General features: G+C 40.2%; 1 protein-coding gene across 1 annotated transcript; it reads left to right on the plus strand.

The window, feature by feature from the left end:
* Positions 1-870: 870 nt before the first annotated feature.
* Positions 871-27,079, plus strand: fancc (FA complementation group C). The gene is made up of 15 exons (XM_083979580.1): positions 871-994; positions 4,322-4,558; positions 8,318-8,405; positions 8,599-8,693; positions 13,559-13,666; positions 13,759-13,823; positions 14,301-14,465; positions 14,806-14,962; positions 18,988-19,043; positions 19,195-19,294; positions 20,420-20,492; positions 22,164-22,272; positions 24,543-24,717; positions 25,729-25,941; positions 26,488-27,079. The coding sequence occupies exons 2-15, from the start codon at positions 4,367-4,369 to the stop codon at positions 26,656-26,658; spliced, it is 1,767 nt and encodes a 588-aa protein (XP_083835706.1). The 5' UTR covers positions 871-994; positions 4,322-4,366; the 3' UTR covers positions 26,659-27,079.
* The last annotated feature ends 532 nt before the right edge of the window (positions 27,080-27,611 follow it).

The raw sequence follows: 27,611 nt of genomic DNA on the forward strand, positions 1-27,611 counted from the left end.
GATTAATCTCAAGACCAAGGCCAGCTATAAAGTCAAACTGTTATTTCAAAACTCTGACAAAATGACATTGTCATAATACAGATGAAAATATTCCATTACACTTTCTTTACTGTTTGGACATCATGTCAGAAGCTTATGCTCAGGGTAGAGTTAAAACAGCCAAACAGATGAGTGTCTGAGATACACAGCATCATGGAGCTGAAATCTGAGGCCCTATCTTTGAAAGGATCAAAAAATGATCTTTCTTCACCTCTATATTGTCCCCTTTACTCCCCCTTTTTTCAAGAACAAAGTTACAGTTACAAACTGACACACCATAATCAAATCAGGGGAAAATTCAATGTCCACAAGGTGGCAAAGTAAAAATGAAATGAACTAGCCTACTCCCCCTCCATTTTACTAAAGTAGGCTATGTAGACTACAGTGCAAGGCACGCCTACATTGTCCAAGTTGAATGACACTGACACATTGATCAACATTGATCTTATAAAGTCATATAACAGTCTTACCTATAGCCTAAAATAATTCACAGTCGATCTTTTACAGCAGATAGCCTAACTTTAGGCTGCAGTTTCTGATGATACAATTGGCACTTTATCAGAAGGATTTTTGTAGGCCTACTTTTTCTCAATTTCTTCACAAATAAATATTTAAGAGACCTGTGCCGATTTATAAAAATATATATAACCGGCCCACTACTAATTTTACCAGAGACATTCTATAATTTTACTTCAGCATCGCCCTATCCGCCTACAGGTGGTGGTTTGCAGCCATACGACTCCATTTCCCAGAAGGCACTGCCCGGTGGACGTTGACGCCACTCAACCAATGATCTCTCTTCATACGCGGAAACTCCGGTAGAAGAGGGAAGTTCGGTTTATTTACTCTCACCGACAAGGTTTTCTCCCCGTCTGAAGACACAAAGAATGACTGGATATAGATGACCTTTGGTCTTAGAAGACAATAATTCGACGACTCTACGTCTTATTTGCATGTAAGTCCACATTTGACGTGACTACATTCACACGAGTTGTGGAGATTTAAGCTCACAGATAACGGAAGCTGCTGGTAAACAACGAAGGAGAGGATGACACTGTGGTGTATTTATGGAGACGTAGCGTAGTTTGACGTCGCCAGATAGATCAGTTAAATTAGTGAAGTTATTTGTATCTTTAAAACTGAACTGACACAGTGTTCAACTATGTTACTGTACCAAAGTGGAGGAAATACTGGCACCAAGTGGTGTGGTGTAGTTGCTGCATCCAAATTCACCAAGGTGGGATAACGTTAGTGTGTCTATGAGATTATCGATACTATTGATACTATTACTTAAATATGATTGAATCAGTGACAGTGACATATCATTTTCCACGAAATGTATTCTTCAGTGTATTGTTTTAAGGACACCGGATAGCATGAGATAAACATTAGTCTCAATAATAGTCACAAGAAGAGTTCTGTTTCACTATGTTGTTCATCTTCATTTTATTGCCATTTGGTTGTGTTTTTCAATTCATTCAAATATCTTGACACATGGATGTATGTCAGCATGTGATAAATGTTCCACTGAACAAAAATAATGAAGAAATGTAGAATTACATTAACCTACGTTAATTCAACAAAACTGTTACTTTTATGAAAACCACTGAGCACCATCCAGGTGCTCTTATCTATAATATACTGAACAGAAGTCAATTTGATGGTTAACTGATTTGATTATACTGAAATAATGTCAACAATCTCATAATTGGAACAGCAAATTTACCCTTACCCAAAGTCCACAAGCTAAGTTGAACAAATCTTCAAAGATAATATTTGCCCAGTCACATCTCGTCCTTGCTCCAGAGCAGCCACTGAGTATGTTTGTGTGTACGCGGATACTTTTTTTTTTTTTTTTTTACCTGTGTGACATGCGTGTGTGCTAACAACTTTGAGTAAGTGAGGTGTGTATGCCTGTTAATATGTAAATGTTTGTGTGTTATAGATGTTGTAGGAGCTGTCTGTCTGCTACTTAAGTATTACACTGTTCCTTTCCGCTTCTAGTTTGCTCATAACTGAGTCCCCAATGAGAGGCAACAAGACGCATTTGTTCTTAATTTGGTAAGACTTTTTTCCTGGGCAGAAATGAGTATTTATACATTCACTTCAGCGAGCCATAGGGGCTTTCCAGCAGAGATGATGGCAAGACATTAAACAAATTGTGTGTAACGAGGTGATCATAAAACACAACCCTGTGGTGTCCCACACAGACATGTCATTATGGCAAAAAAAACAAATACGCACACACCTAAACACACTATTCTCAGGCATGAAGCACGCACACACACACACACACACACACACACACACACACACACACACACACACACACACACACACACACACACACACACACACTCTTTATCATCATAAAAGATGAAAAACTCAGTAGGCCATTTTTAATGTGTGTGTGTGTGTGTGTGTGAGAGAAAGCTTGATTGCCTGAAGCTCAAAAGTTTGATGGTTAGATTGCAGTAATAAGTTTAACAGAACCAGATTAGCACACTTTGATTTCATTTTCCAGTTATTATAACTGCCACCTATTATTGCATTATCTGCTGCTGTTTATCTACTTTTATACAGAGTGGTGGATGTGGGGCCACACATGTAAGTAAAATTACTGTCAGCCCCATATAATTTACATTAACATTAAACATTTAGCAGAAAGTGACTCGCTGAGTAAGGAACAAAACTAAAGTGCCACTGAAGAGTCTGTGGTGAAAGTATTAAGTACTCTATTTCTTTAATTAGTGCAAAGAAGTCAGGTCAAGTGACTGGCAATGCATTGTAAATGCTAGCTGAGGCATGTTAAGTGTAGAAGGTGTTGGAAGAGGAGGTGCCATGACAGACTTGAATTTTAATCTATTCTTTTTTTTTCATGCTTTTATTAGATAGTACAGTCAAGAGAGACAGGAAATGGGGAAGCAGACAGAGGGAATGACACGCAGGAAAGGGCTGCCCGATGCGGGATTCGAACCGCGGCCGCTTGCACAAGGACTGTAGCCTCAACACATGGGGTGTCTGCTCAACCTACTGTGCCACTCGCTGCCCCCCAATTTAAAAGAAATACGTTTTTTAAGTATATTTTTAGGGCTTTTCATTGCCTTTAATGGATAGCACAGTGGAGAGAGAGACAGGAAATGGGGAGGCAGAGAGGGGGAATGACATGCAGGAAAAGGCTGCCCGATGCAGGATTCGAACCGGGCCGCCTGCAGTGAGGACTGTAGCCTCAACATGGGCCGGCAGCTCTACCAAGTGAGCTACAGTAAACGCCACCCCGGTATCCCAGGATTCAAATCTATTCTTGAGGATAGGGATGCCCCTGCTCTGATAGCAAGTAGTAGCTTGTTCCACCATTGGAGAACAGTCTGGACTGTGATTGCCTTGTGGGTAGGGATGGAAATGCCAGATGACATTCCTTGGAGTAACACGGTGGCTGAGAAGCAGCAGCACTATGATTGAGTACTAGTAGGTGGGTACAGACCCAGAAAACAAGTTAAAGAGCGAGTGACCATCTGTAAGAGGATGAAAAAGTAGCATTTGTGTTATAGCTGCAGCCGTTACACATCTTATGCTGTTAATGTTTTTGATGTTGTCAGTGCATATCATCCTTTTCTTAAATAAGGTTTCAATTAAAATTTTGAACTCAACTTTAATTGTCTAATTTAAGTTTTGTGATTTTATTTATGTAAACTACATACCGTAGTTTCAATCATCTTATTCATTAATTTCTTGGGTCACCCACATCCTGACATGATTGTGATTGATTTAGTTGGTAGATGATAATTGCAGCACTCATTATTTCAATTGTGTGAAAAAGGGCCTATGGTTTTTTCTTTCCTTAAGGTTAAAGGAAGAGTTTTCTTGTGAACTAATAGCAAACTCTTTATAATCACCCTCTCTCACCATCAAAACATATTATATGTGTCTTTGAGGTCCAACAAATGTGTTCAGAGCATTTCTTTCCTCATAAAACATGTGAAAGTATTTCAGTTCTGCATTGTTTACGCCCATGTTTACTAGATAGCAGTCTTCTTCTCTGCTTTTGTTATTGGATTTCTGCATTTCTTTATCATCTTATCCATGGGCATACATTGTGTTTTTATGTATCTATATAGGGATGCTGCTGATATTGTACAATTACAATACAAGATATATTACCTTTGCGCAGCACTGGCAGCCACAAAATAAAGATCGTAAAGAACAGATGATAAGATACTTGTGCTTTTCAGATGATCCGTGGACTTTTTCTCATTGTTTGCTCATTGTTTATCTCATCCAGGATATCCCTCTGGTCCTAAGTAAATTCACCTGGACAAGAAGCCCAATGTCTCAGCTGCAACCACTGATCCAACAAACAACAGAGCCCGTGTTGAATGTCCAGGAGATGAAATTCTGGCTGGACAAAGCAGTGGCGTGGGGCCAGGCTGACAGTCCAGACACTCAGAGGGACACAGGCCTGCACTTGAGTAGACTAAGCAGTCACCTCCAGCAGCTGCTGATGCACGTCAACAATACGGTAAGCAGATATTGTGAAAAGTTGTCTTCACAGCCATTACTTTGTCAAAATGCATTGTGACAGATTTATATTCCTGAAAATTCACAGTCTTGGTCATACACCATACTTTCCAGATGCCTGCTAAGTCTAATTAAATGCTCTATATCCAGCCTGTTTTACAGGCTCAACACTTCACCTAATGAAATAAATTAGATCAACTAATCACTTAGGCTAACCAGCCAAACAGCCGTCTGATAAATGAAGCACTAAGTTAATTCAAACACCAGCATGTCTAGTACATGCACACAAACATGGACAGGCTCACTCTCAGTCCGAGCCAGGGGCATGAACAGTAAGTCCAGCGTTGGTAGGGTCCCGCTAACAGAGGCTTCTCTGTGCTCTGCAGAGGCTGTGTATGTCTGGCTGGCAGCGCTGCAATGTTGAGTTAGTCAGGTAATAGCCGCAATGGGACCTCCAGCGCTAACCTAATGTATCCCCATATCAGGTCCAGCAAATTTGGGAAGGGAGCAGAGAGCAGGAGTGGTGCAGAATTGTGAGACTTCAGTGTTACTACAGCTTCTTCCAGCTCTTGCTCCTCAGGACTCGCTGTCTTGCTACTTTTTACAACCGTATTTCTGTCAGATTTCTCTCTCTCTCTCTCTCTCTCTCTCTCTCTCTCTCTCTCTCTCTCTCTCTCTCTCTCTCTCTCCCTCCCTAATGCTGTTTTTCTCATGTAATTTTTCTTGTCAGTCTTAAAGTCATGGGGCTCTTGCAGGCACTCTATAGTCCATATGTTTTACTGAACCGGTCACAGTGACTCTGTCAGTCCTACTTTATCTCTGCCTTGCCAACTAACTATATATTTTATAGGCCAAGCATTGACTGGCTATTATTTTTATCTGTCTATCTCTTCCTCTGTTAGCATTGTTCAGGGTAAACGTCATGTGTAGAACTTGTTTAAGACGATGGAACAGATACAAAGAAAGAGAAAAGAATGGTATAACTTAATTGGATTGAAATTCTTTTTACTGGCAGTGGACTCATAAAACACAAGCTGAGGATAGCCTGCTTCTTGGCAGTATTTTGCATCCTTTGATGACTTAACAACTTTCCTGTGGCTTATACCCTGAGATGAATAATGTCTTAGTTATTATTAATTTCCAGATTTACACTTGTTTAGAAAAGTAGAAGAATCTTCCTATCTCAGTAATGCCTTTCTTGATGGAGTTATTTGACTTTTTTTTGACGGGGAATACACCTTTTTCTCTTCCTCCAGAAAGTCTGTTTGATTTCAGCCTGCATGAAATGACATTTTTGCTCTTAAGAAGACTTTGAAATTAGATATGACTTTTAAATTTGTCAGCTTTGGAGGTGCTGATAGGTGCGTTTTGGACAGAGCCAAGTTAGCTGTTTACCACTGTTTACAGTCTTTATGCCAAGCAAAACTAAACGTCTCCTGGCTACAGCTTCATTTTGAAAGGAGTTTTTGATCGTTCTCAACTACCTCTCAACACTAAAGGAAACTTATTTTCCAAAATGTTGAACTATTCTAGAGCTGCAACTAATGATTATTTTTATTTCATAAAAAATAAAAAATCCATCAAAGTTTACTGGAGCTCAAAATGACAAGTCAAGGAAAAGTTAATTTTCAGATTGTAGAACCTGAAATCAAACAAATATTTAACTTTATTTTAGATAATATTTTTTTTTATTTTAATTAATCGAAAATCAAACACTTGCTCATGTTTTTTTCCTCCACTGACTGACTGTTGCAGAGTGTCTACATGTGGCATAATGACACTTATTGACACCTAGTCACTACTTAACTTTATTGCTGTGGATGTTGCCATACAGATGCATTATCACACCCCTCCTCAGAGGGACTGTAAGATGGATGGTGTGTGAGGAAATCGGCAATGCACAAAAGTGTGTATTTATGTTCTCACCATAGTAACTTCGCTATTTATTGTCAGGGCTACTCTGATTGTGGCTGAATGATGTCAGGGACAGAAGTGTTTCCTCACTGTTCTCTTCATCATTGTCTATAAAATTGTCCCATTTGCCTCCCTAGCTAGTACATCACCAGTCACTCTGTTTAAGATGTCTGTCCCTAATCAAAACAAGATACATGGTCTCAAAGTTCATTTATAATTAGGGACAATGTTGACAAGGCTTTGATGGTGACTTGGCCCCTGTAGTTGGTGATAATTGCCTTCGCCTGCTCATTCTTATATGGGACGTCCTGCAGGCACAGAGCACTGTACAGTTCCTATTGTAAATGAACATTCCTTTTAAGTTGCATCACTAACACACAAATGCAAATGAATCCTCACACAGACAAAACGTTTACCATGTGTTGCTGGATTGATGGGAAGGCTGAGTGTGAGGGCTGTGTTCCAGACAGCGTCGGCAGTGTTGTGGGGGGTTGTGTAGTGAGGGCATTTAGAGAAACTCCACTTGGCCCATTACCATTCTGCTTTCCATTAATGATGATCTCAGCCACTTGCATGAGTCAAGTTATACTCATTTTCTGTTTTTTTAAAATATATATTTACATTAAATTCTTCCTTCTCTCCACCGCTGTAGAACTTCAGAATTGTTTTTCTGAAAGCTTCATGGAGATCTTTTTCAAAAGTGCAACCTTCTCTCTTAAAATTCAAAATCAGTGGCATCTAGCATTGATGTCTAATTTCCACATCCAATTGGCATTTATCACATTTCTATTTGGGGGCCCTTCCTGTGAGAAAGGTCTTCTTAACCATTAAATTAGGTCAGAGGTGATTGTATGATACAGATTGTCAATATGGGTTGAATAATAAGGGAGATTGCACGTGAACATGATTCATTCAAAAGTGTGCAGACACACGCTTGTAAACTTCAGTCATGCGTCACTTCTTTGATCTGTTTTCTGTATGTCCAACTGTAGTCATCATATTGTAAAACATAATTGGGTCTGTGTTGATTTATTAAAACCAGGAAAGCGGTCAGGTGGAACAAAACAATGTTTTATAGCTGTATTTTTACAGAGTTATGATTGTGATGTCCTTTCTTTTTTTTGACATTGACAATATCCTTGATGGGATGTTTTTGGTGTTCAATCACACTCAAGATACTGTAAGTCTCGGTTTTCCATTCGTTTCAGCACGCTGGCCCTGACACACCTTTGGAATCTTTCCAAACAATACGTCAATATTTTTCAAGTGAAAATCATCAAGGGAAATGAAATATTTTCCAAACTGAATGTATAGGAGGTGATGATTAAAGGTTAGTAAAGTCCTTAAACGCAGCATCTGCTCTAGCTTGAAACCTTATGGATATTTTAACTGGCTGTGAGGTGAAATAAATCACATGGTCTGTTGTTTTGAGCAGGATAAACAAGCACACATACTTAAAACCTGTATGGCACCTTCAACCAGAACCCTGTTCTGCACTGTGTTCTGTTTTCTGTATCTCTCACTATTGACACCATGGCGAGAAGTGTGACATGACTAAAACACTGAAAACAAAGGTGATGCATGAGTAATGTACTGTACACCTGTTGATGTAGCTGCTATTGTTTGCATCTTCTAGTGTTTAGTGTTGTGGCACTGGGTTGCAAGCCGGTTAGATGAAACGGGTGAGGAGGTGTAAATACTGTAATGCAAATAATGAAAAAAGGGAGTTTATGTCATGTTCTTTATGTGACAGATGTTGAAAACACGTCATGGTATGTGCCTAAGACATCGATCACAATCATTACCCAAACAGTAACTCTCATCGTATCTCATTTCTGTCCCTCAGAGGTCCACAACAGAAACCATGAAGGAGCTGCCCTTCCTTGGCCAGTTTCTGGGTCGACTGTGCTGGAACCCTTATGTCACTGCTGATGGTGAGTGCACCTTCTGAACAGCTTTAACTCTGCCAGTTGTAGAGAACAGTGGATGGACACGGTCCAGAGTAATGGTAGCCTTTTTAATCTGAAGTCATGTTTTAGAACTTCCAGACAGGCGGTGGTAATAATGATGGCAATGAGGCTGAGATCATGGTGTGTAATGTGTTCTGTGGTGCTCTGTTGTCTGCAGATACAAGCAGGAGGCTGTTGTTCCAGTGTCTGTGGGGACTGTACTCAGAGCAACCAACCAATGCAGTGGAAAGAAAAGCTAACCAGTGGATACGGGTATGGACCTGACCACATTTCTATTATTGTTTTATTTTAGTTACAAGTAAGATTCAGAAGGAAACAATGAATTTCATGTCTGTAATATCACTAATAAGGGTATGAAACGCCCTGTCGCCCCAAAAACATGTTTTAAATGGATGGATGGATATTGTAATGAACATTTTTGTCAGAGTTAGACATATTCTTAGTAGTACTGATATTGCTGCCTATACTTGGTATAGCCTCACTGGTCAGATGGGCACCACTCTAGTAGAGCTACAGAGAGATTAAAGACATATAATTATAGATTAGGGAAGGCTGTTAGAGGTGGAGACAAAACCAAGAAGTATTTAAAATATTTATTTATCAAGGCTGGGGTTCTGTTAATTCGTTTTATTCATTCGTTCATAACATTATTTAGTCGTTCCTGTTTTATCATATGCCTTTTCTCGTTCACTCATTTCCAGCTTGTTTGCTGTTTGTGTCCTAGTTTTGGACAGATTTGACATACTGATTAGTTGCCAATTACAGATCATCCCTTTACGAAAACACTCTTAAAATAATGTCTCTTTGACTGCCTTTGGGCTGCTGAAGAGATTTTCTGTCTAATTTACTTTTAATAGGAGTTCTCTCGCCAGCCCTCTGTGTCTCCTCTCCAATGGGACATAGATGATGAATGAGGGAGATTGGGTCTCTGTTAGTCTAAGGCTTTTGTGCCCAAAACTGTAAAACATATTTTGAAAGGGAATTAAAATTGACTGTTTGACTGCCTCTTGCCACCAGAGAAAGATCAACCTTTAAATTATGGTTAGTTGATCCTACTCACTGTGTGTTTTCACAGCACACACACAAAGGAGGGAAGGAGAACAGAGGGAAGTAAAGATTCTGCAATTTTCAACTTTGCGAGGGTTCAAACAGATGGCTTATGATAAACAATGTGGGACGTTCACATTTTTGCCAGATTAACTGTGTGTTTGTATTCTTTTGATTAATTTCTCATCTAATAAAACATCTTGCTAATTAAAACAGTGCCTTGAAAGTAAACCTTGAATTTGCCAGATGGTCTTTGACCCATAGGAGGGGAAGCAGAGTGCATGTGTGCATGGTAATGTTTGCTTCTATGCCTGTGTGTGTGTGTGTGTTTTTATGAGCATATGTTTTCATATGCAAAGTTGTATTTGCATGATTTTTCTGTGCATGGATGATCAGATGGTGTGAAGATTTACATTTTATTCCTGGCTGTATGGTCAAATAATCTTTAGTTGTGGTCCCACTCTACTCTGGTTCTTAATAAACATCAATTCATTTAAAATCGATCTATGTCTACGTGGCAGTTTCCACATTGTATGGAAGTTCATTTTCCGGCAGTGGTTTATGTCGAGTTCACCGGGGCCACTCATACTAAAATTGCATGCATGTATTTTATACTGCAGGGCACTAGTTGAAAGTGTCCAAGGATCACAAGTACAATAAACTCCAAACCAACTCTGCAGCCTCTCCTGGTTCTCCCTCTCTTCTCCTCCAAAGAAGCTTCCACTTCCCACAAATGACAGGAATGGCGGGAAGCACAAAAAACCTTTTCACCGCAGCTCAGCCCGTCTGGGGGAGCAGGGCAGATGTATGGTTTTAGGCCAGAGATGGTCTGTCTCTGTGTCTCTCCCTGTGTCTGTGTTGTGTTGGACTGCCTGTCCTGGAATGCAGAATGCAGCCTGTTTTCTGTTAGCCCCGTCTGATCTTGCTCCCCAACACTGTTTTCTTGCTGCCTCCATAGTAGACTGAGGGTCTGGTGCTAAGTGGCACATAAATACTGTGTTTGTCTAAATTTGTGCATGCGCTCCCATATGTTTGTTAGAATTTGTGCAAATACATGTGTTTCACTGCTACTGTATATAGTGTTAGTAGCCACATGTATTTTTCTCCTTAAATTATGATAGTGCAGAATATTTTCCTTTTTCTCCGTCATGTCTTTACTTCACCCCTCCCTGCAGGCCTCTCCTTTCCACATCTGAGTGTTTTCTCTGGGTTTGATGAATGCTGGGTACAGCCGCATTGCTGCAGGCTATGTCAGATAGTCATTAGCTCAATCGGTCTGGTTCTCGACATCCTGTACTAGCAGGAGGACCACACAGTGCTGCATGATCTTTGAGGGGATGACAGATGAGTAGTGTACCGGGGTGTAACATTAGAGGGCCAGAGGATGGACACGTTGAGACCTTAATCTTTCATGACTATCTTTAGTGAGTCAAACAGGGTGAACCACAGGTACAGTAGGCCCTGGAGCTGCTGCTGCTGCTGCTGCTGCTGCTGCTGCTGCTGCTGCTGCTACTGCTGCTACTTTAAAGTTTTAAAACATATTCTTAAAACTTTGCTCACATTACCTGCCATATTCTGTGCTTTTATTTGGAGATAAAAGTGCCTACCACTTCCCCTTCATCCTGTCTTTCTTCTTGGGCGTCATCCCCTGACTGACTGAAATTATCTCTTATATTTCTTCCCCGCACGTAAAAGGAGTTCAACCTGTTGTAAAGTAAGCGCATTTCCCGCATGGTTTGTTTACTTCATACATAAAAAAAATTACGTTTGTGCTGCAACTATACTTCTCAGTTACCCACAGCCATGAGTACTAACTTCAGTCTTGACACTGTGAGTAGACGCGCACAGACAGTTGGTGAATGGTGGGCGGATAAATTGTGGAGCTATGGAGCCCCCCCCCCCCCCCCCACTACCCCCTTCCCCAAAAACCATAAATTGTCTGCTTTTTGGTTTATGCGCAGACAAAGTAAATGAAATAGAACATCATAGGCACATACACTTCTCATAATGTACTCTACATCAGTGCACCAGGTTTGCTCATTTCCCTCATTTTCTCTTCCCTGTTTTTGTCTCTTGCTGTTTTGACCATCTGAGGCTATACTTGAGTCTTTCATTGGTTTTGAGAGAATTCAATCATGGCTTAGTAATTGTTAACAGGCACCCATCAAAACCAACCCGAGTCTTTGCCTTGTGCATTTTTCTACATCCTCTGTTTTAATTTTAGATTTATAGAGGGATAATTTCTATGGCAGCAGCATATCCAAGCCCCCAAAGCCAGCTCGGTTGCTGTTTTCTGTGAGAGAAACATGACTTTTGACCTAAACTATTTGCCATCCATCTCTCCATTTGCCCTTCATCCCATTCCTCTGGTGACCACACCCTTTTTTCCCTTTTACTCCACTGCAGCTATTGCAGCATGTTCCAGTCTCTCTCTGCCGTTCCTTCTAACTAACCTCTCTTCTGCCTCTACTGCCCCAGCCCCACTGTGCCTCCTTACCACGGGTGGGATAAGTGTGATTGGTTTTGTATGTACTCAGTGTGCAGGGTTTGAGGGTGCTCAGATGGTAGTGATTGGGGTTGTTTTGTGAGACTATGTGGAGGGTAAGCATCTTAGCGTGCTGTAGGGTCTGGCCAAAGAAACCACACAGCTCCACCAAGAGAACTGCAGTGCTCCTCTGCCTGGGATTTTCTTTTCCCCTCGGTCTTCTTGTTTTTTTCTACACATTGTGCCTTTCTCTCTCCATTTCACATTGATCCCCTTTCATGTGTAGTTTTAAAAGGATTTGTACTGTTTTATTCTATTCTTAGTGGTGTGGATGTTTCTCTGTTTTTGGTTCATATGAGTTGTAAAAACAGATGTTTGCTGAACATATGAGGCCCTGGCTGTTTCTGTTGGATCACACTTTGAAACTTTTACCAGTAAATCAACTTATTGTGTCTGAGTAAAGACAACTGTTTCTCAGGTTTAAATCAATCCCTAATTTAAATTTATAGGTCTTTTTCATAGTACTTTGGAGCAAATACAAGTGAGGGAAATTCTTGTCAAACTTTCAGTTTATTTAATCATCCGACTACTGAGTGCTGTGTGGCATCGCTTTTATGCCGCTGCGCCGGTGACAACCAGGGCTTCGCTTGCATTGTCTCAACAAAACCTTGAGGCAATCCCTTTAAAGTTGGCCCAAACAGATATCACATTCTTGTGAAAATGATGTATGATGAATTCCCAGAGGGAATTTCATTTTTCATTTTCGTTTTCCATAAATGTTCACTTGGACTCATGGAAGAATTGATTAGAATTTTGTGTATCAAAGGTTAAGATCATACACACTTACTGCCACACAACTGCACACACATTATGAGAAAAGACTGATGATATTTTATGAACAAATGGGATAAGGTCAACTTCACTGTGACATCATAATGTTCTGCAAATGCACTTCTGGCCATTATTCAGTCCTGTTGCTCATGAAGTGGAGATTGTGACCATATTTCCGGCAACTTGGTTGGTTGGTGGAGACACGCAACCGCAAGGCAGTAATTCTAGTTATTTTTTTGAGAATGACAACATTGAAAGAACATGAGCCTCAACCCTTCTTGTACCATAGAGTACTATAATTATCATTTGTTGAAAAACACTTGTTTTTGTTGCTGTTCTTCTCCTCTGGAAGCAGCTTGGGAACAATTCCTGTAACTTTATAATTACAGTATTAGTCGAGTGTTCCCCCTCTTTGTTCCTTCATTATGACCAGCGTTTTTCACAGATGAGATTGGGCAGAGTTTATTAGTCTGGTTTTATCACTGTATGATGAGGCCCCTTCTGAAAAATGCTTGTAAAACACCAAGGCCCTCTGTAACAAAGAATGTTTATTTCTGAAGTTGCTCATATGCCATCCATACATTCTCACTCTGCCATTTCTCCACTCATGCACTTCAAATGGTCTGATGCCAACAAAGTCATCCTGTATTCCAGTAACTAATTAACTTTGATCTTATGGATCGTGGGGTCTGGATATATATACAGCACAGTCATAAATCACTAATAACCTGCTGTGTTGCCCACCTTCCCACAGAAAGTGTTGTGTCAGCTCACTACGGAAGAAGACGATGCTGCAGCACAGGCATTAATAAAATGTATGGGTGTCCCAACTAAAGAGTACCATCTCAAAGTCCTGAGGAAGGTACAGTATTATGTCTTTATTGTTGTTGGTTTAAAATCTCACCCACATTACTACATTTTTGTTGTTGTTGTTGACATTTTGTTGCATTGCAGATGATGGCATCACTTCAGGAAAAAATCGGGAAGTGCTGCAATTCCCTGGGCAACATAAATCAGAGGTACAGCACAATAGAAACTAGGGCTGTCTGCAACTAATGATCGTATTTATAATTGATGTATTCAACCATTTTCATTGTGTTTGTTTGGTCTTTTGTGAAACTGTGAACAAATAAGTATCACAGTTTTTCAGAACCTAAGGTTATGTTTTCATGTCTTGTTATAAACCAGAATTATTCAAAGCTGAAAACAGTTGTGTGACATAATTGCTTGAAAAATACCAAAACAATTATTTAATTGATCTATTGACTAGTGTTGCATCTCTAGTAAAATGGCTTCTCTAAAAGATTTGCTCCCTCTTCCGACATTGTGCTAAGCTTGTAGATTACTATGTGGTATTATCAATTTACAACTCTTAAGGCTAATGAAATTATTATTTTTTAAGCAGATGATACTGATGTAATGGTATAGATTCCTGTTTCTACTAGCTGAGATGAAATTTTGTCCATGTTCACCATTAAGTGAATGTCTTTGTACAGATGTTCATGTGACCAGGTTCTGGCTCTATCAGAAGCTTGTGTCCCTCTGGTCACGTGTCCAGAGGCTGCTCCTCTTATTGGTGCATTGCTGCAGCGGCCTGTGAGTTGTGTCAGAGCAGCTCTCAGTGAAGATTTCCTGAACGCTCTGTGCTCTGCCTACTCAAGGTAAGGGACCATGGAGGGATTCAGGTGTGACCCCCTTTAGACCATGTGTGTTTTATTTACTGTCCATCATTTTATTTGAGTCACAAATTTCTGAGTGTGAAATGTATGTGCTGTTTAGTCCAGATGTGAAGATTGCAGCTGTGTGACTCTACAGCTGTCAGGCGCTGCTCCAAAAATGATGATAACTCATGCATGTCCAAAAATGTCAAAGTATTGAGTGTTTGTTATGTAGAAAGTTGTAAATGAGTTATTTCGGACATAGCGCATGACACAGCTTTTTCTTTGGTCAAAATCTACTTTTATAAGATAAACAATGGTATCTATTATTTATTTTTTTCAGCCAGTGTTTGCCATTGGAGGAGCAGGCTGTGGTCGCTCTCTGGTACCACAGCCTGTCCAGCCTGGAGGAGGCAGTGCTCAGTCTGTTGGAGTCTCTTCTTCCCAACACAGGGTCAACACCACAGGAGCCACAGCAGCAAATAGCAAAGTCGCTTCTGGTGGGTCATACTCATATCTCTGAAAAATCCCAACTTCAACAGGATAAAGTCATGTGATGTGAAAAGCTTCCCCAGAAATTTTTTTATGTCTTTCTTTATTCAACAGCCAGGTGTGTATTTAAGATTTTAGTGCAGCGGTGTTGTAAATTATTCTTTTATGCTGATGATAACATCTTTTAAATTTAGACGTTAAGTGACAGATCCTGTGTACTTCCCTTTTTTCCGCCTTGTTCTTTCTTGCAGTATATTGATCAGTAAATACTTGGCCTGAAGGAGATGCGGTAGTCATCAGTTTTTTTTTTTGTTGTTGTTGTTTTTTTTATGAAGCTCCACCATAGACAACAAGGAGTGTGTTTAAGAGATTAAGAATTTTGTAAATTTTAATAATAATCAAGTGAAATGTCTGGGTATTAAATATCAAAATCAGCAAAAGCTAAAGCTCATTATTGTTCCTCAAAGCCCAAGGTGACATCTTCAAAAATCTTGTTTTATTCAACAAATATATTTAACTTACATTAAACTGAAAACAAGAGTAAATTCATGAGGGAAATTGAAACTTGTTTTGTTTGACATTTTTGCTTGAAATCAGTTAACAAAACAGTTGGACAACGGTTTTCTGTCAATTGAATTATCATTTAAAATACTATTTTTTTTCAGCCCTAGTTTCATTAATAGGTCAAATGTATGGTTTTATGTAAAATCAACCTGTGGAATCTATGGTTTAAATTTCATACTATACCACATTCACTTCCATGAACAACCATTTTGGCTGCATCTCACCAACTAATGTGGAAAGGAAGTACTCCCTCCATAGTGGCCAAGTCAAAAGGCCAGTCAAAAGTTTACTGTATTTGGAGAGCTCAACATGTGATCAGGAGCCGGGCAAAAAAATGTCTTATATATCGTCTGTGAAACTGTTGACTTGCTCATAATGGCCTCATTTTATCTTTGCAGTCTGAGACGCAGTGATATGTGTAGAATGTTGTGTCATTGCACTGTGGCTTTTTCTGCAATTTTACTGCTGAGTGAATTGGCAGCCTTTTAGACTGTTGATAAATTGGTGACATATTGCTGCTGGTTAATGGGTTTGTTATGTACATAGTTTGACTCATCTGCCCTGAATTATAGAGTCTCACATCAGAATGCTTTGTAGCTTTCTAAACTGTAAAACCAAACAGTTTGAATGCAAGGCCTGCTCATTATATCGTGAGATATGGAGTTGTACTGTTTTCATTTGCATAATTCTTGGAAAAATTCCCCCTGCTTCTTTTGGTTGGTCTTTATTGACTGTTTTTACCTGGCTGATTTGCACCAGTTGGCTTTGCTCTGCATGCATCTCACATCGTTTGGCTCGCTCTAAACCACATCTCACATCATTTGGCTTGTGCTACACAAACTTTACTGTGCTGGGTATGTACTGAACTCTCTGTCACATGAGTCCTTGGCCACTCCTCACTTAGAATAACTTAAGATCATGCCCAGTTCAAAAGCCGGAGGTGATTTTTGATTTATAGATCATTATGACTAGTTATTGAAGAAGATGTCCTCATTACTACACTGCAGTCAGCAGATATCAACAGTGACTCACGTTCTTTTCACTTTGTCGCCCAGGGGCAGCTTTTATCCCACTTGGAACATGATAGACAAATTAGGGCAGCCACTGTGATAAGCAAGGATAACAGTAATGTAATTAGATGTAATTATTGTCACTGAAACTAAGTTCACGAATACTCAGACAAAAATCTGAAATTAGATACAACATAGTGTACCAGAATCTGGACCCATCTGTAGAGCAATTATTCACTGGGCAGTGGGCAGGCATGGCATTAACGTAGAGAGGAGGGGAGTAGATTAATGTATGCAGACATGCGTTCTACAAATTGTTTGGGCCAAACTCCTGCGCCCAGCAATAACACCCTTTATGTACACAGTTATGCATGGCATCCTGTTTACCTAAGTTACTGATTGCATTGCCTTTGGTGGCTATGAATGCCAGAGAAACACCCGAATGGGAAAAAGAATGTATCTGCCGTTTTGCCTCACGTTAACTTAGGTCAAGTTTGTCAGTTGTGTCACTCCTGTTTTCCCAGAGTGATGGTCCACTTGAGTTGTGTACATAACAGGCAAGCGATGCACACGTTCTTTTAGTGTAGGAACTGCTCTCAAAAATGAAACTGGACTGGAACACATGGGCATATGAGTTAGTAACACTGCATGTACAGGAATATGCCCGCCTGTTGATTGCACTTGATTCCATCATCTTCGAGTTTGTAGGAGGTTGTGTCGGAAAGACGAGTTCTGTAAACAGTCAAACTATTTTTATGTATGTATCTGTGAGATAGGCAGAGTGACTGTTTACTTCTATTCGGATCTATTTATTTATCCTCTCATCCATCCCTGATTGACCTCTACTTTTATCACCCTTCTAGTTCACACACACAGGTATGCAGGCTAACCTTCACACACACATGCCTTTAGTCTCCACGCTTTTGTTTATGATATTACATCTGGTGTAGTGTGTCTGTCGTTAAGATGGTGGGTGGCATACGTGTAGGTTTCACTTCGGCTTTCAGGTTGTTTGGATGTCAGATGTGCGTTTCATTGCGAATTTCTATAGAGGCGAGTCTTTGTTGCCATACATGTGTTCAAGAGCAAAAAAACAAAGGGGCGTTGGAGCAGACTGGCCTGTCTCTCTCCTCGTCTCCCTTTCACTCACTTGTTTAAACTACAATCAAAAATGGGAAACATGAAATTAGGCTCACATTCCTCATTTTGGCTCGTCCCAGCCCCCTGTGATCCAATGGGAGACGCAGGCCCAATAACAATAAATAGTCACTTCCTGGGCCTGACTGCCAAAAACAGGATGTTTGTTGTGTGCTGTAATTGACCCTCCTTGAAGTGTTAGTGGTAAGGTATGGAGGAGGATGCTAAAAAAGAACCCATCTGTTTTCACTAGGAGGAATCATGACAGTTTGCACACATGCATGCACGCTGCATCCAAACCACATACGCACACCGACATACGTAAACTGAAGGCCAGAGTGTTGCTGATTTCTCTCTAACCAGTTACATGTTAAGCCTGATTTGTTTGACTGATGCTGTTTTGTTTCTAATCCAAGAGGACAAAAAAAAAAAGAAGCAGACATGACAAAACAGAGAATGAAAGCTCTTACTTTGTTTTTTGGGACAATGTAATGACACCATATAAACACTGGGTGGGGCTGTTTACTTTGTAATGGTTTGGTACTGTCTCCAGCACAAAGTGCAGTTACAAGTGTGCCTGAACTCGAGGAAAAATGCCCCTTTTGAAGAAATATCTTATGATTGTGAAGTACTGTTTACCGTTTCTAATTACTCATACCAGTGACAGCTTTTAATTGGCTGAGGGCAAATGAAATAAATAGAAAAGCCCCCTCATGTCTAATTCTTGCTCTCCTTTTAATGTTTCTGCTGCCTCATTACACAGCACGATAAAAGCCTTTAAGGCAGACCCAGACTGCAGTCTACATTTCTCCCCCTTAAGTGAATGCATATCCCTGTATAAGAGTGTGGGAGGGGGAAGCAAGGGAGAATAATTAGGGCTAGAAGATATAAAAGAAAATGGAGAGGGAGGCAGACATGAACAGTACAGCTGTTAAATGTTTGCACTGGGGCGTTTTAGAATGTGTTAAATCTAAAACACATGATGAGTGTGCATTAGTGGAAGATGAGAGCATGTGTGTGTGTGCATGTGTGTTGTGAGAATGAAGGCAGGAAGGACTGACAGTGGTAAACTGGGGGGTTTAATGGGGAGAGAGTGAGAACAGGGACCGAACTGAAGTGCAAGAAAAGGGCGGATTGTAGATGATGCAACAGTGTCATCTAGTGGTCGTCAGTGTATCGGCTACTTGCACTCTGTATTTGATTTTAATAGACACTGATCTGTTTCATCTCACAGTTGTGATCAGTATTTTATATGCTTTTTTTGAGCAGTATAAATGTGTATATATATATATTTATATGGATATATTTTGTGTGTGTTTCAGCCTAAAGCCTGTGCTCAGCACTTCTCAGTATTTTTGGTTGTGAATGACATCTTCAGGTGAGTTCTGGTGTGTTGTGTTTGGATGTAAGAAGTGGAAGTGTTCACCCCTGTATGTTTGCAAATTCTATCAGTCTTTTGTAGCGGAATACTAAATACTAAATATTGTATATAAATCTTGTGTTTGTGTGTGTTTTTCTTTTTCTGGCAGGACTGTCCTTAAGCAAGCTGAGGGAGACGAGCGTCTTAAGTCTGTTATCCAAACGTTTACCAGCTGTTTCCTCAGGGAGGTGGCATTGCTGCAGCCTCAGGTAGTCTTCTGACTTCTGACTAATAGTCCAATAAAGCAAAGTGGTTTTTTTTGGTGTGTTCATGATGGAAAAACTGCTATACATTTTATTTTAATTGATTATATATTAATTGACTAATCTTTTCAGGTTTTAAGATTTCTATAAGAAGTCTCCTGACTTTGTTATTATGTAGAAAGACAAAGTCCATGTGTTCTTGTGACTGCTCAATGTCTGCCTGCATTATAATTGCAGCTTAGGTGATTATAGTAAAAATATTGAAGTTTATTGTGGTTACAACCAGCAGAGACACAATATTATGCATCTAACTTTGCTTCTTGGATTCCAATTTGTCAGGATCACTTTTATCTTTGTATCAACATTTTTGGTGCCCTGGGCCATATATGTTTTTATACTGCAGTTTAAATAATAATGATAAAAGTCTAGGATTTTTAAACCCATTCCTTTTAAGCACTTAGTGTCACAGAGGAACTTCCCTGACTGTAATAACTTTTATAACTTGAGAAATTACCACAGATTCTTATCCACCATGTGCCCTGAAAGTGAATGAATTGTTACTTTTATGCTGCAGGCTTAGATGCGCACACACAGGGTGATTAACAATTTCCTCCCCTCTGCAGGCAAAATCACTTAACATTTGATGAATCCCTCACATAATTATGACTTGATCTCCAGCAAGGAGCTCCCTACTTGCACTACACACACACACATCATGGTTCACACCTCTGCTTCGTACACAATAAATGCAATCCACTTTTGCATGCGCATGTCAGCCATTACTGTCAAAAGGCCAGAAAACAGATATGACACGACACAGGTGTGATGTATTACCTGCTACACGGTTTTGTGAATATAGCTAAAACTCCTTTTCACCTCTATTAACCAGTAGATGGCAGTGCTACAGTGTATTTACAGTAGGCCCAGTTATAATGGCTGTAGTCACACTGCACTAAACGCTACCTATTACACGCTACATTACACATTAGCACCTACTGTATCACCATTACACAGCCTCCCATTCAAAATGTCATTTTTCAGGCCTTCAGAGCACATTGATGTATGTGCAAGGTAAGTGTGATTTACATTTATGAAGCTCAGGGAAAAAAAGTGTTTTTTGTTTTGTTTCAGTGTGTATCTTTGAAGACGTTCTTCCCACAGTCACCTCAGAGCCTGCTGTCTCCTCTGTTGACCCTGCCGTCAGGTCAGTGTGCGGCTACACATGCTGTGTGTGTATTCTTGTATGATATGAACCCTGTATTGTGTGTGCGAGTGTGCTCAGGTATTCTGTGTGTAATCAGTTTTCCTGTTGCCGACTGAATGAGCTCTTGTGTTTCTTGTTCTTGCTGATCAATAATAGTTAGTTAACAACTTTGTTCTGTGTTTCAAGTCTATTATAAAAGCCGACATGATGAAGGACGGAAGAGAAGCTTAGATATTAAATGTAATTTCTCACGTTGGATGTATAGTAGTTAAATATTCTGTTTTGAACAAGCTACTTTTTTATTGTGAATAATTAAAACCATCGACCCTATTACACAAACAGACTAATACACCTTTTTACCGTACTCTTACTAAGAAGAGTCAATATCATCTATACTGAATATTTAACCAATGTTTATGTATGAGAATCTTTACGCGTAAAGGGATGCACTGTAGGTGAGTGCAGGGGCACAGAGGAGCAGTGCTTATCAGTGTGTGCCCAGACTGGCCTGTAGGCAGAAATGATTTACATGAATGGAGCCATTTAGGGACACACTGGAGCCCAGCCAGAAGTCTTGAGTTAATTATTACTGTGTGTGTGTGTGTGTGTGTGTGTGTGTGTGTGTGTGTGTGTGTGTGTGTGTGTGTGTGTGTGTGTGTGTGTGTGTGTGTGTGTGTGTGTGTGTGTGTGTGTGTGTGGTGAAGGGCAATTTTTCACCAGAGGTTGAATGGAAATGATACAGTGAAAAGTAGAAGATTTGAGGTTTTTATCATGATTTGTGCTCCCTGTGAAAAAGTTATAAATTAAGATTCAGCATTGCATTGTTAAAACACAGCCTGGGGGGAAGACCTGAATCAAGATACCAGGCACTTGAAATGTTTGTTACGTTAGCTTGTTAGTCAGTTAGGTGGCGTTTTAGTGCCAAATGTGGTGTGTGGTAGCAAAGTTATTTTTAACAGAACAATGTGGCATGTGACAAACACCACCCTGGCCCTTTAAGCAGTTAAAAATAATAGCTGGAAAAACGGGAAAAAAATAATTGCAAGCACTAACAGAAGTTCATCCAGTTTCTTGGGAAATACTTGCCTGTTATTTGGAAAGCTGTCCATTTCACTTATTTCACATGCAAAATGTTTCTTCTTGTAACCTCTGGGCAGCAGTAATCTTGTGCATGTGTATATCCATGTCTTAACATAAGAATGGTGTTTATTAAAATATGTTGATTATGTTGTTTTCCTTTGCTTTGCTTAGCATAATGACTGGAGATGGGAGAAAACAGCAAGATTAGCTCTAAATGTAACAAAATCCACCTACCAGCACCTCCAGAGCTCATTCTTGAACACATTATATCTGGCTACTTTAATGCATGTGAAGAAAAAGCTGAAAGCAGCTTTTCTTTTAATACCCAATATTATCTGGTTACAGCTTGTTGTTGAATATATGAATATTTGCTGGATTTCTTGGTTTTGTATGATGTGATGATTTGGATATTTTTCTGTTTCCAGTCTCTATGCTAAGTTCAGCTAACAGACTGCCAAATACCCAACTGATAACCATATGATAGAGGTATCAACCCTCTGATCTGCCTCCTGAATGCTAATTGTTTGTACAAGGTGCTTATTTGTGCCATGGGTAATCATTATGTCAGTGAATCTGAATCTCTTCTTCCAGAGATGCCTCGGGAGGCTTGGAGACATCACCTGAACTGGCTCAGCAGCTCATTACAGAGACTGACAGAGGAGGAAGAGGAGGGAGATGAAGATGGCAGCGGTGTCACCAGGTTAGAGTGGGTAAAGGCTCATAGAGGGAAGGCGTTTATGTGTATGTGTTTCTAACACCCGACTGAATACCCGTGTGATGTTCTTATTCCCATTAGTTGCTGTTGAAGGGGTGGTTAGTCAGATATTTTCCTCTTGCATCACAGCATAAAGGTCCTGGTGCACTGCATGGCTCCTCCAAGCACTCATTAAAAGCTATTAGTTTGGGAAAGGGAGCTGTAGAGAAAGCAAGTGTTGGAAAGCCCAGTAAGAGTGAGAAAAGTAACACAAGAGGAAAAAGAGAAAATGAACAGAGGAAAAACACATGAGCAGGACAGACAGAAAATCAGAGTAAGCAGCCTTGGTTGGACAGATTTAGAGAAAAAAGGGGATGGAGGACACGGATAAAAAAGCAAAAAGCAGTTGATGTCCTCGAGATGGAGACAGCTGACTTGATACCCTCCAGCTGCGGTTTTTAACAGGGCCCATTATCCCCACCACTGCTCCTTTCTGGAGCTCCATGCAAAATTCCCAAAACATTGTTCCAAGCCAGCGGTGGGAAAGTAGTATGTTGTGTTGCTCTAAGGGAAGATGCAGCTGCCAGGGCCCTGCAGAGCGGTTCTGCTGGTCCTATTTTGGAGCCAAAGAGGAAGAGGGGAGATGAGGAGGAGAGCTCTAATGATGGTATTAAGGGAAATTTGAGAGAGAGATCTTTATCATTCTTCTAAGTTGTAGCCTCACTGTTGCAGCTGTGTTGCTTCACGCTCTCTGTCTGCCTAAATTTCAGCCCATCTTACGTTCTGGTACACTCTTACATTTCACAGTAATCCATGACACTTGTGTTCTTTTATTTCAATTCTCAGGTTTAATTTCAGCAAAGTGAAATAATATGCTCAAAGGACCAGGAAATATTCTGAATTTTTGCCTGAAAAACTTGAAAGACTTATCGGTTATTACACTGAACAGTCATCTCAACTCTAGTCACGTCCTTCCTTTTGCTGTCCCACTTTCTGTGCCCTGTCATCCCTTACTCATTTCAGGCGGGACTGCATTCTGCATCTTGCAGTATTAAGTGAATAGACAGTGTTATGAGTGTTATAAATGTAAATAGGCATGTATTATCAAGAGGTTCTATTATTCAAAAAACTAATTTTAGGGAGGAAATGCTATAAAAGGATATAACTGATGCTCATCAGTTTTGATTTCTTTTATATGATGAAATATCACCCATTAAAAGAGCCAATCACAGCTGCCCCTCTGTGTGATGTCACAGCTGGGAATGAAATAATGAATTACAGTATTTAACTCTGAATCAGTTCTTTCTTTGATCACCCGACGCTTCTGTCTGTTGGGGCGGGGCTAATATTTCTGGCAGCCACTCAGAGTCGCGGCTCATTAATAAAGCTCTTGTGATGTTAGTGACCCCAGACGGCCTGTTATTAGAGGGTTCGTGTGGTGGACTGGAAAACGAAATGGTTTTATGAAAACTTGTGAAAAGTATCACACATTTATATAATAGACAAAAGCTCTTAGAATATAATAGAATATAATTGAATGACTGTAGTGACATAAACAATCAATCAAATCTGACAAAATGTATTTAGGTATTGCTAGAATTTGCTCCAACTTTCTCTCCTTTATGCTCATTTTTTTAAGTGTCAGAACGACCTGACCGTAAACTATTAGGCTGACAATTACTGTATTGTTGTATTTATTCTAGTTTGGGAAGTTGTTCTCATCCATGCATTTACCTCGGCAAAACATGATGAGACCACCCACATCAGGTGTTAAAACCTGTTAGCCTTAGGAAGCTGCAGTGTGAGGCTGTGTTTGTAACTCACCTTTACAAACTGAAAAATAAAAAACAACAAAAATCCTTTATCATAAGGTCCGTTTGATATTTTCACAGCTTGAATTGTCTTTGATCAGTTCAGTCATGTACTGTACAGTACTTGTTATTATCCTGTTGCCTATGTATAATATTTTGGAAATGTGAAACTCCATAAGCTTATGATGGCCACAAGGTACATCTGAAAGATCTGAAGAAAAAAAAAACACTACCGATTGCTGTTTCCAGGGGCAGGAATTGATTTAAACCTCAATATAATTGACAATTTTTGCTATAAATGTTTCAGTTCCTTTCTAATTGCAGTCCTTGCAGCTTGTACTCATGTAATTATGCTCTGTGGTGTGCTGCAGTGTCATTTGTCACTTCTACAGCAGCAGCACATAAGAATTCTGCAGATCACTTGTTGCTGTAGTGTTGAATGTTGTTTCTCGCCCCGACCTGTAGGGGACACCACAAAGTGTTTGAGGCCTGGTTCCTGCTGGTTCAGTGTGCCCACTGGGTGCAGGTGTGCGTCCAGCTGCTGGGAGCACCGGGGCCTGAAGACTGTGGCCCCCTGCTGTGGCTGCTCACCTTCTACCACCACCCCACCAACAGGGGGCACCACAGAGCGCTACAGCTGGTAAGAAAGCTATTTTCAATTATTTAGGTTTTGCTTTGTTTTGTATTTTCTAGCCGTCCCACTAGCATGGATTGAAATGTCTTGCAATTACAGTATGAGTATGTGACAAAATGAAAAACTGACTTGGATGAAGGCATTATATAAAATTATATATGAAAATAGCCTGTTCAATTTGCCTCATGATATAATTACCTGGAAAAACTCATCACCTTCCCATTAGCCTTAACTAGTATACTTTCTGTTACATGCTAATTATCTAATTGTAAACTAAGACCTGAAACATGCTAAACAATACACATGCTAAATATGCAGCGTAGCAGCATTGTTATTATGCTGATGTGGAATTTAGCTCAAAACACAGCTGTCTCTGTTTTATCTCACTGAATTTGCCGCTGCTTACATTAGCAAAGCTGCTAAAGGATGAAGAAGAACTCTACACTGAGGATTGGCTGTAGAAATAGTGTCGGTATCTATGTACTCTCAGATAGTATGGCAAAACGTGTGCAGCAACATAACAATGCAGACGTCCTGTTATTAGCTCCTGGCAGGTGTGTCTCACAGAACAAAAACAGAGAAAGGAGAACAACACATTAAAGAATAAATTATGGATGACCCCTATCAGAGAGGGAGAGAGTGAGACAGTGGTTGAGGAGAGCGATACAGATGAGGGAGGGGGGTGGGGGGCTGGGTGAAAAGGGTGATGTAGTATTGATTTCTCAGTGAGTGTCTGGCCGGCTGGCCTGAGTTTCATCTCCCTGTCTCCTGTTTGTCCGCCTCCTCTCATAACCCAGGGAGAGGCGCTTTTTTGTCGCCGCCGTTTCTCCCGTTACATTAATGTTCAACTCTCACAGGGTTGTCTTTGTTCATCATTTGTGAATTACTAATCTATTGATTTTTTTTCTCTTCCCGTCAGAAGGAAAGATACTTAAACCAGCACGCCTTGATTCCAGTGTGGTCTATAAATACACATCTGTCAGCCGACTTTAAATTTAACGTATTGACTGTTTCCAGGTACGCGTCAAAGAGGCATGGGACCACCTACGCTCCCTTTTCTCGGACTCAACTCATCCACCTCCTGTTGACCACCTGCAGTCAGTGGTCACGCTGCTGTCGCCACAACCCCAGCCACCATCACCGTCTCCATTCTTGTTCCTCAGCCTCTTAGTCAACTTTGCTGTTTTCTCCGAACAATCGCCGAGTGGATCAACACAGATTTTACCGACGGTGAGGAAACAATCTCTTATCTCACATTTCTCAGGTCTGTGATGTTCACTGAAGTGAAAACAAAGATTATAGCAACAAATAAAAGTGACATGCAGTACACAACAGCACACACACGTAGGAAATTATATGATGTCTGGGTTGTTTATGAGAGGAAAAAACTAAACCACACTTTTCCTCTAGTTCAGGCTTTCTGATATTCTAATGTTCCATTGTGAATATTAGCAATTACTCTAGACTTTGATTCTTAGTGGTAATTGTGGGTTTTCAACTTGCTCTTTATAAAAAATCTCTCATTCCACGTGCACCAGATGCTTGGATGTCGAATGGGCTTTAATTGCTTAGATGTGGATGCATTATGAAATTCACACGTACGAGATCAGCAAAATTTAAAGTGCATTATCTGGAATTATTCAGTGAGTGGTTGACTTAAGTACAAGACATCACAAATAATCAGTCCCTTTTCTTTTTGAAATAATGCCCTGCGTTTTGGCCCTGTCACAACCAATGTCTTTTTCTCTTTGCGTGTGTGTGTGTTGATGGGTCCAGGTGGTGGATCGGTCTGGTCTGGTTGATGAAGCAGCGTGTGTTCTCAGCTCACTGGAGCTCAGACTAAAGGAAGGAAGCTGCTTATCAAGCGACACTAACAGAGTTCATCTCAGGATCAAGGCCCTTCAAAACACACTAACACATATGCAGCAGCATAGAGCCCCGCTGTGAACCGAGCAAACGCGCACACACTCTCTGGAAAAGGTGAAAGCGCATTCCCACACACACAAGCGCATACGCAGACAGCCATGCATTAATACAAATAAGCACACAGCGGTGAGTTCATCCTCGGCGAAGGGTTTTTTCAGGGCATGTGTGCAGAATGACAAATAGCCATGCTCTTGTGTAGATATGCTCGCTACAATGACAGGAGTGTGTCAAAACAGCACAGGGAGAACAGATTATGTGGAGAGGCTACAATTATATTCACACACGCACACAGACACACACAGACACTCACAACTACAAGGCCCACAAGGACATTTGAGAAGTGACAGATCACACTGCAAAGAAGCAGCAGCGCGTACAATGTGTCAGAGTCCTCCCACTCATATAATTGTCTCACAAAATAAATCCTTCACGCTACACATGCTGACTGTGAGACATTTAGGTTTGAAGGAAAGGAGAACCAAATGCTTGTTAGTTGGTATAGATCCTCTTTGTGCTGTAATATGTGACTATGCTAGGCATGTTTCAGCAGGACTGAGTGTACACAAGAATGTGAATAATTCATTGTAATGTCACCTAATTTTGTATGTATAGTTTCTGTGTTTCCATTGTTTATAAAGACTGTTAGTGATGTTCATTTGTCATAGGTGTTTGATTCTAGACATATATAAATCCTATTAGTAGTACTATAAGTGTAACATTTAAGAAAACCCTGCATCTGCTTCTACACAACCACTTCACTACAATGTTCAATATTGTAAATGGTTTGGGGCTGATGAAAGTTTTCATTATTGATGAATCCGTCTCAATTTTTGGATCAACTGAAGATTGGACACATGGAAAAACAAATTTACAAAACTGAAAAATGCAAATATGGTCTCTCTCTTCCCATCAGCTGGGCAGAGAAGAAAAAATGTAGTTGTGTTCGTGTTCTGTTTATTTTTTATTGATCAGAA

Source organism: Trachurus trachurus (assembly GCF_905171665.1).
Source record: "Trachurus trachurus genome assembly, chromosome: 9".
NCBI classification, from domain to species: Eukaryota; Metazoa; Chordata; class Actinopteri; order Carangiformes; family Carangidae; genus Trachurus; species Trachurus trachurus.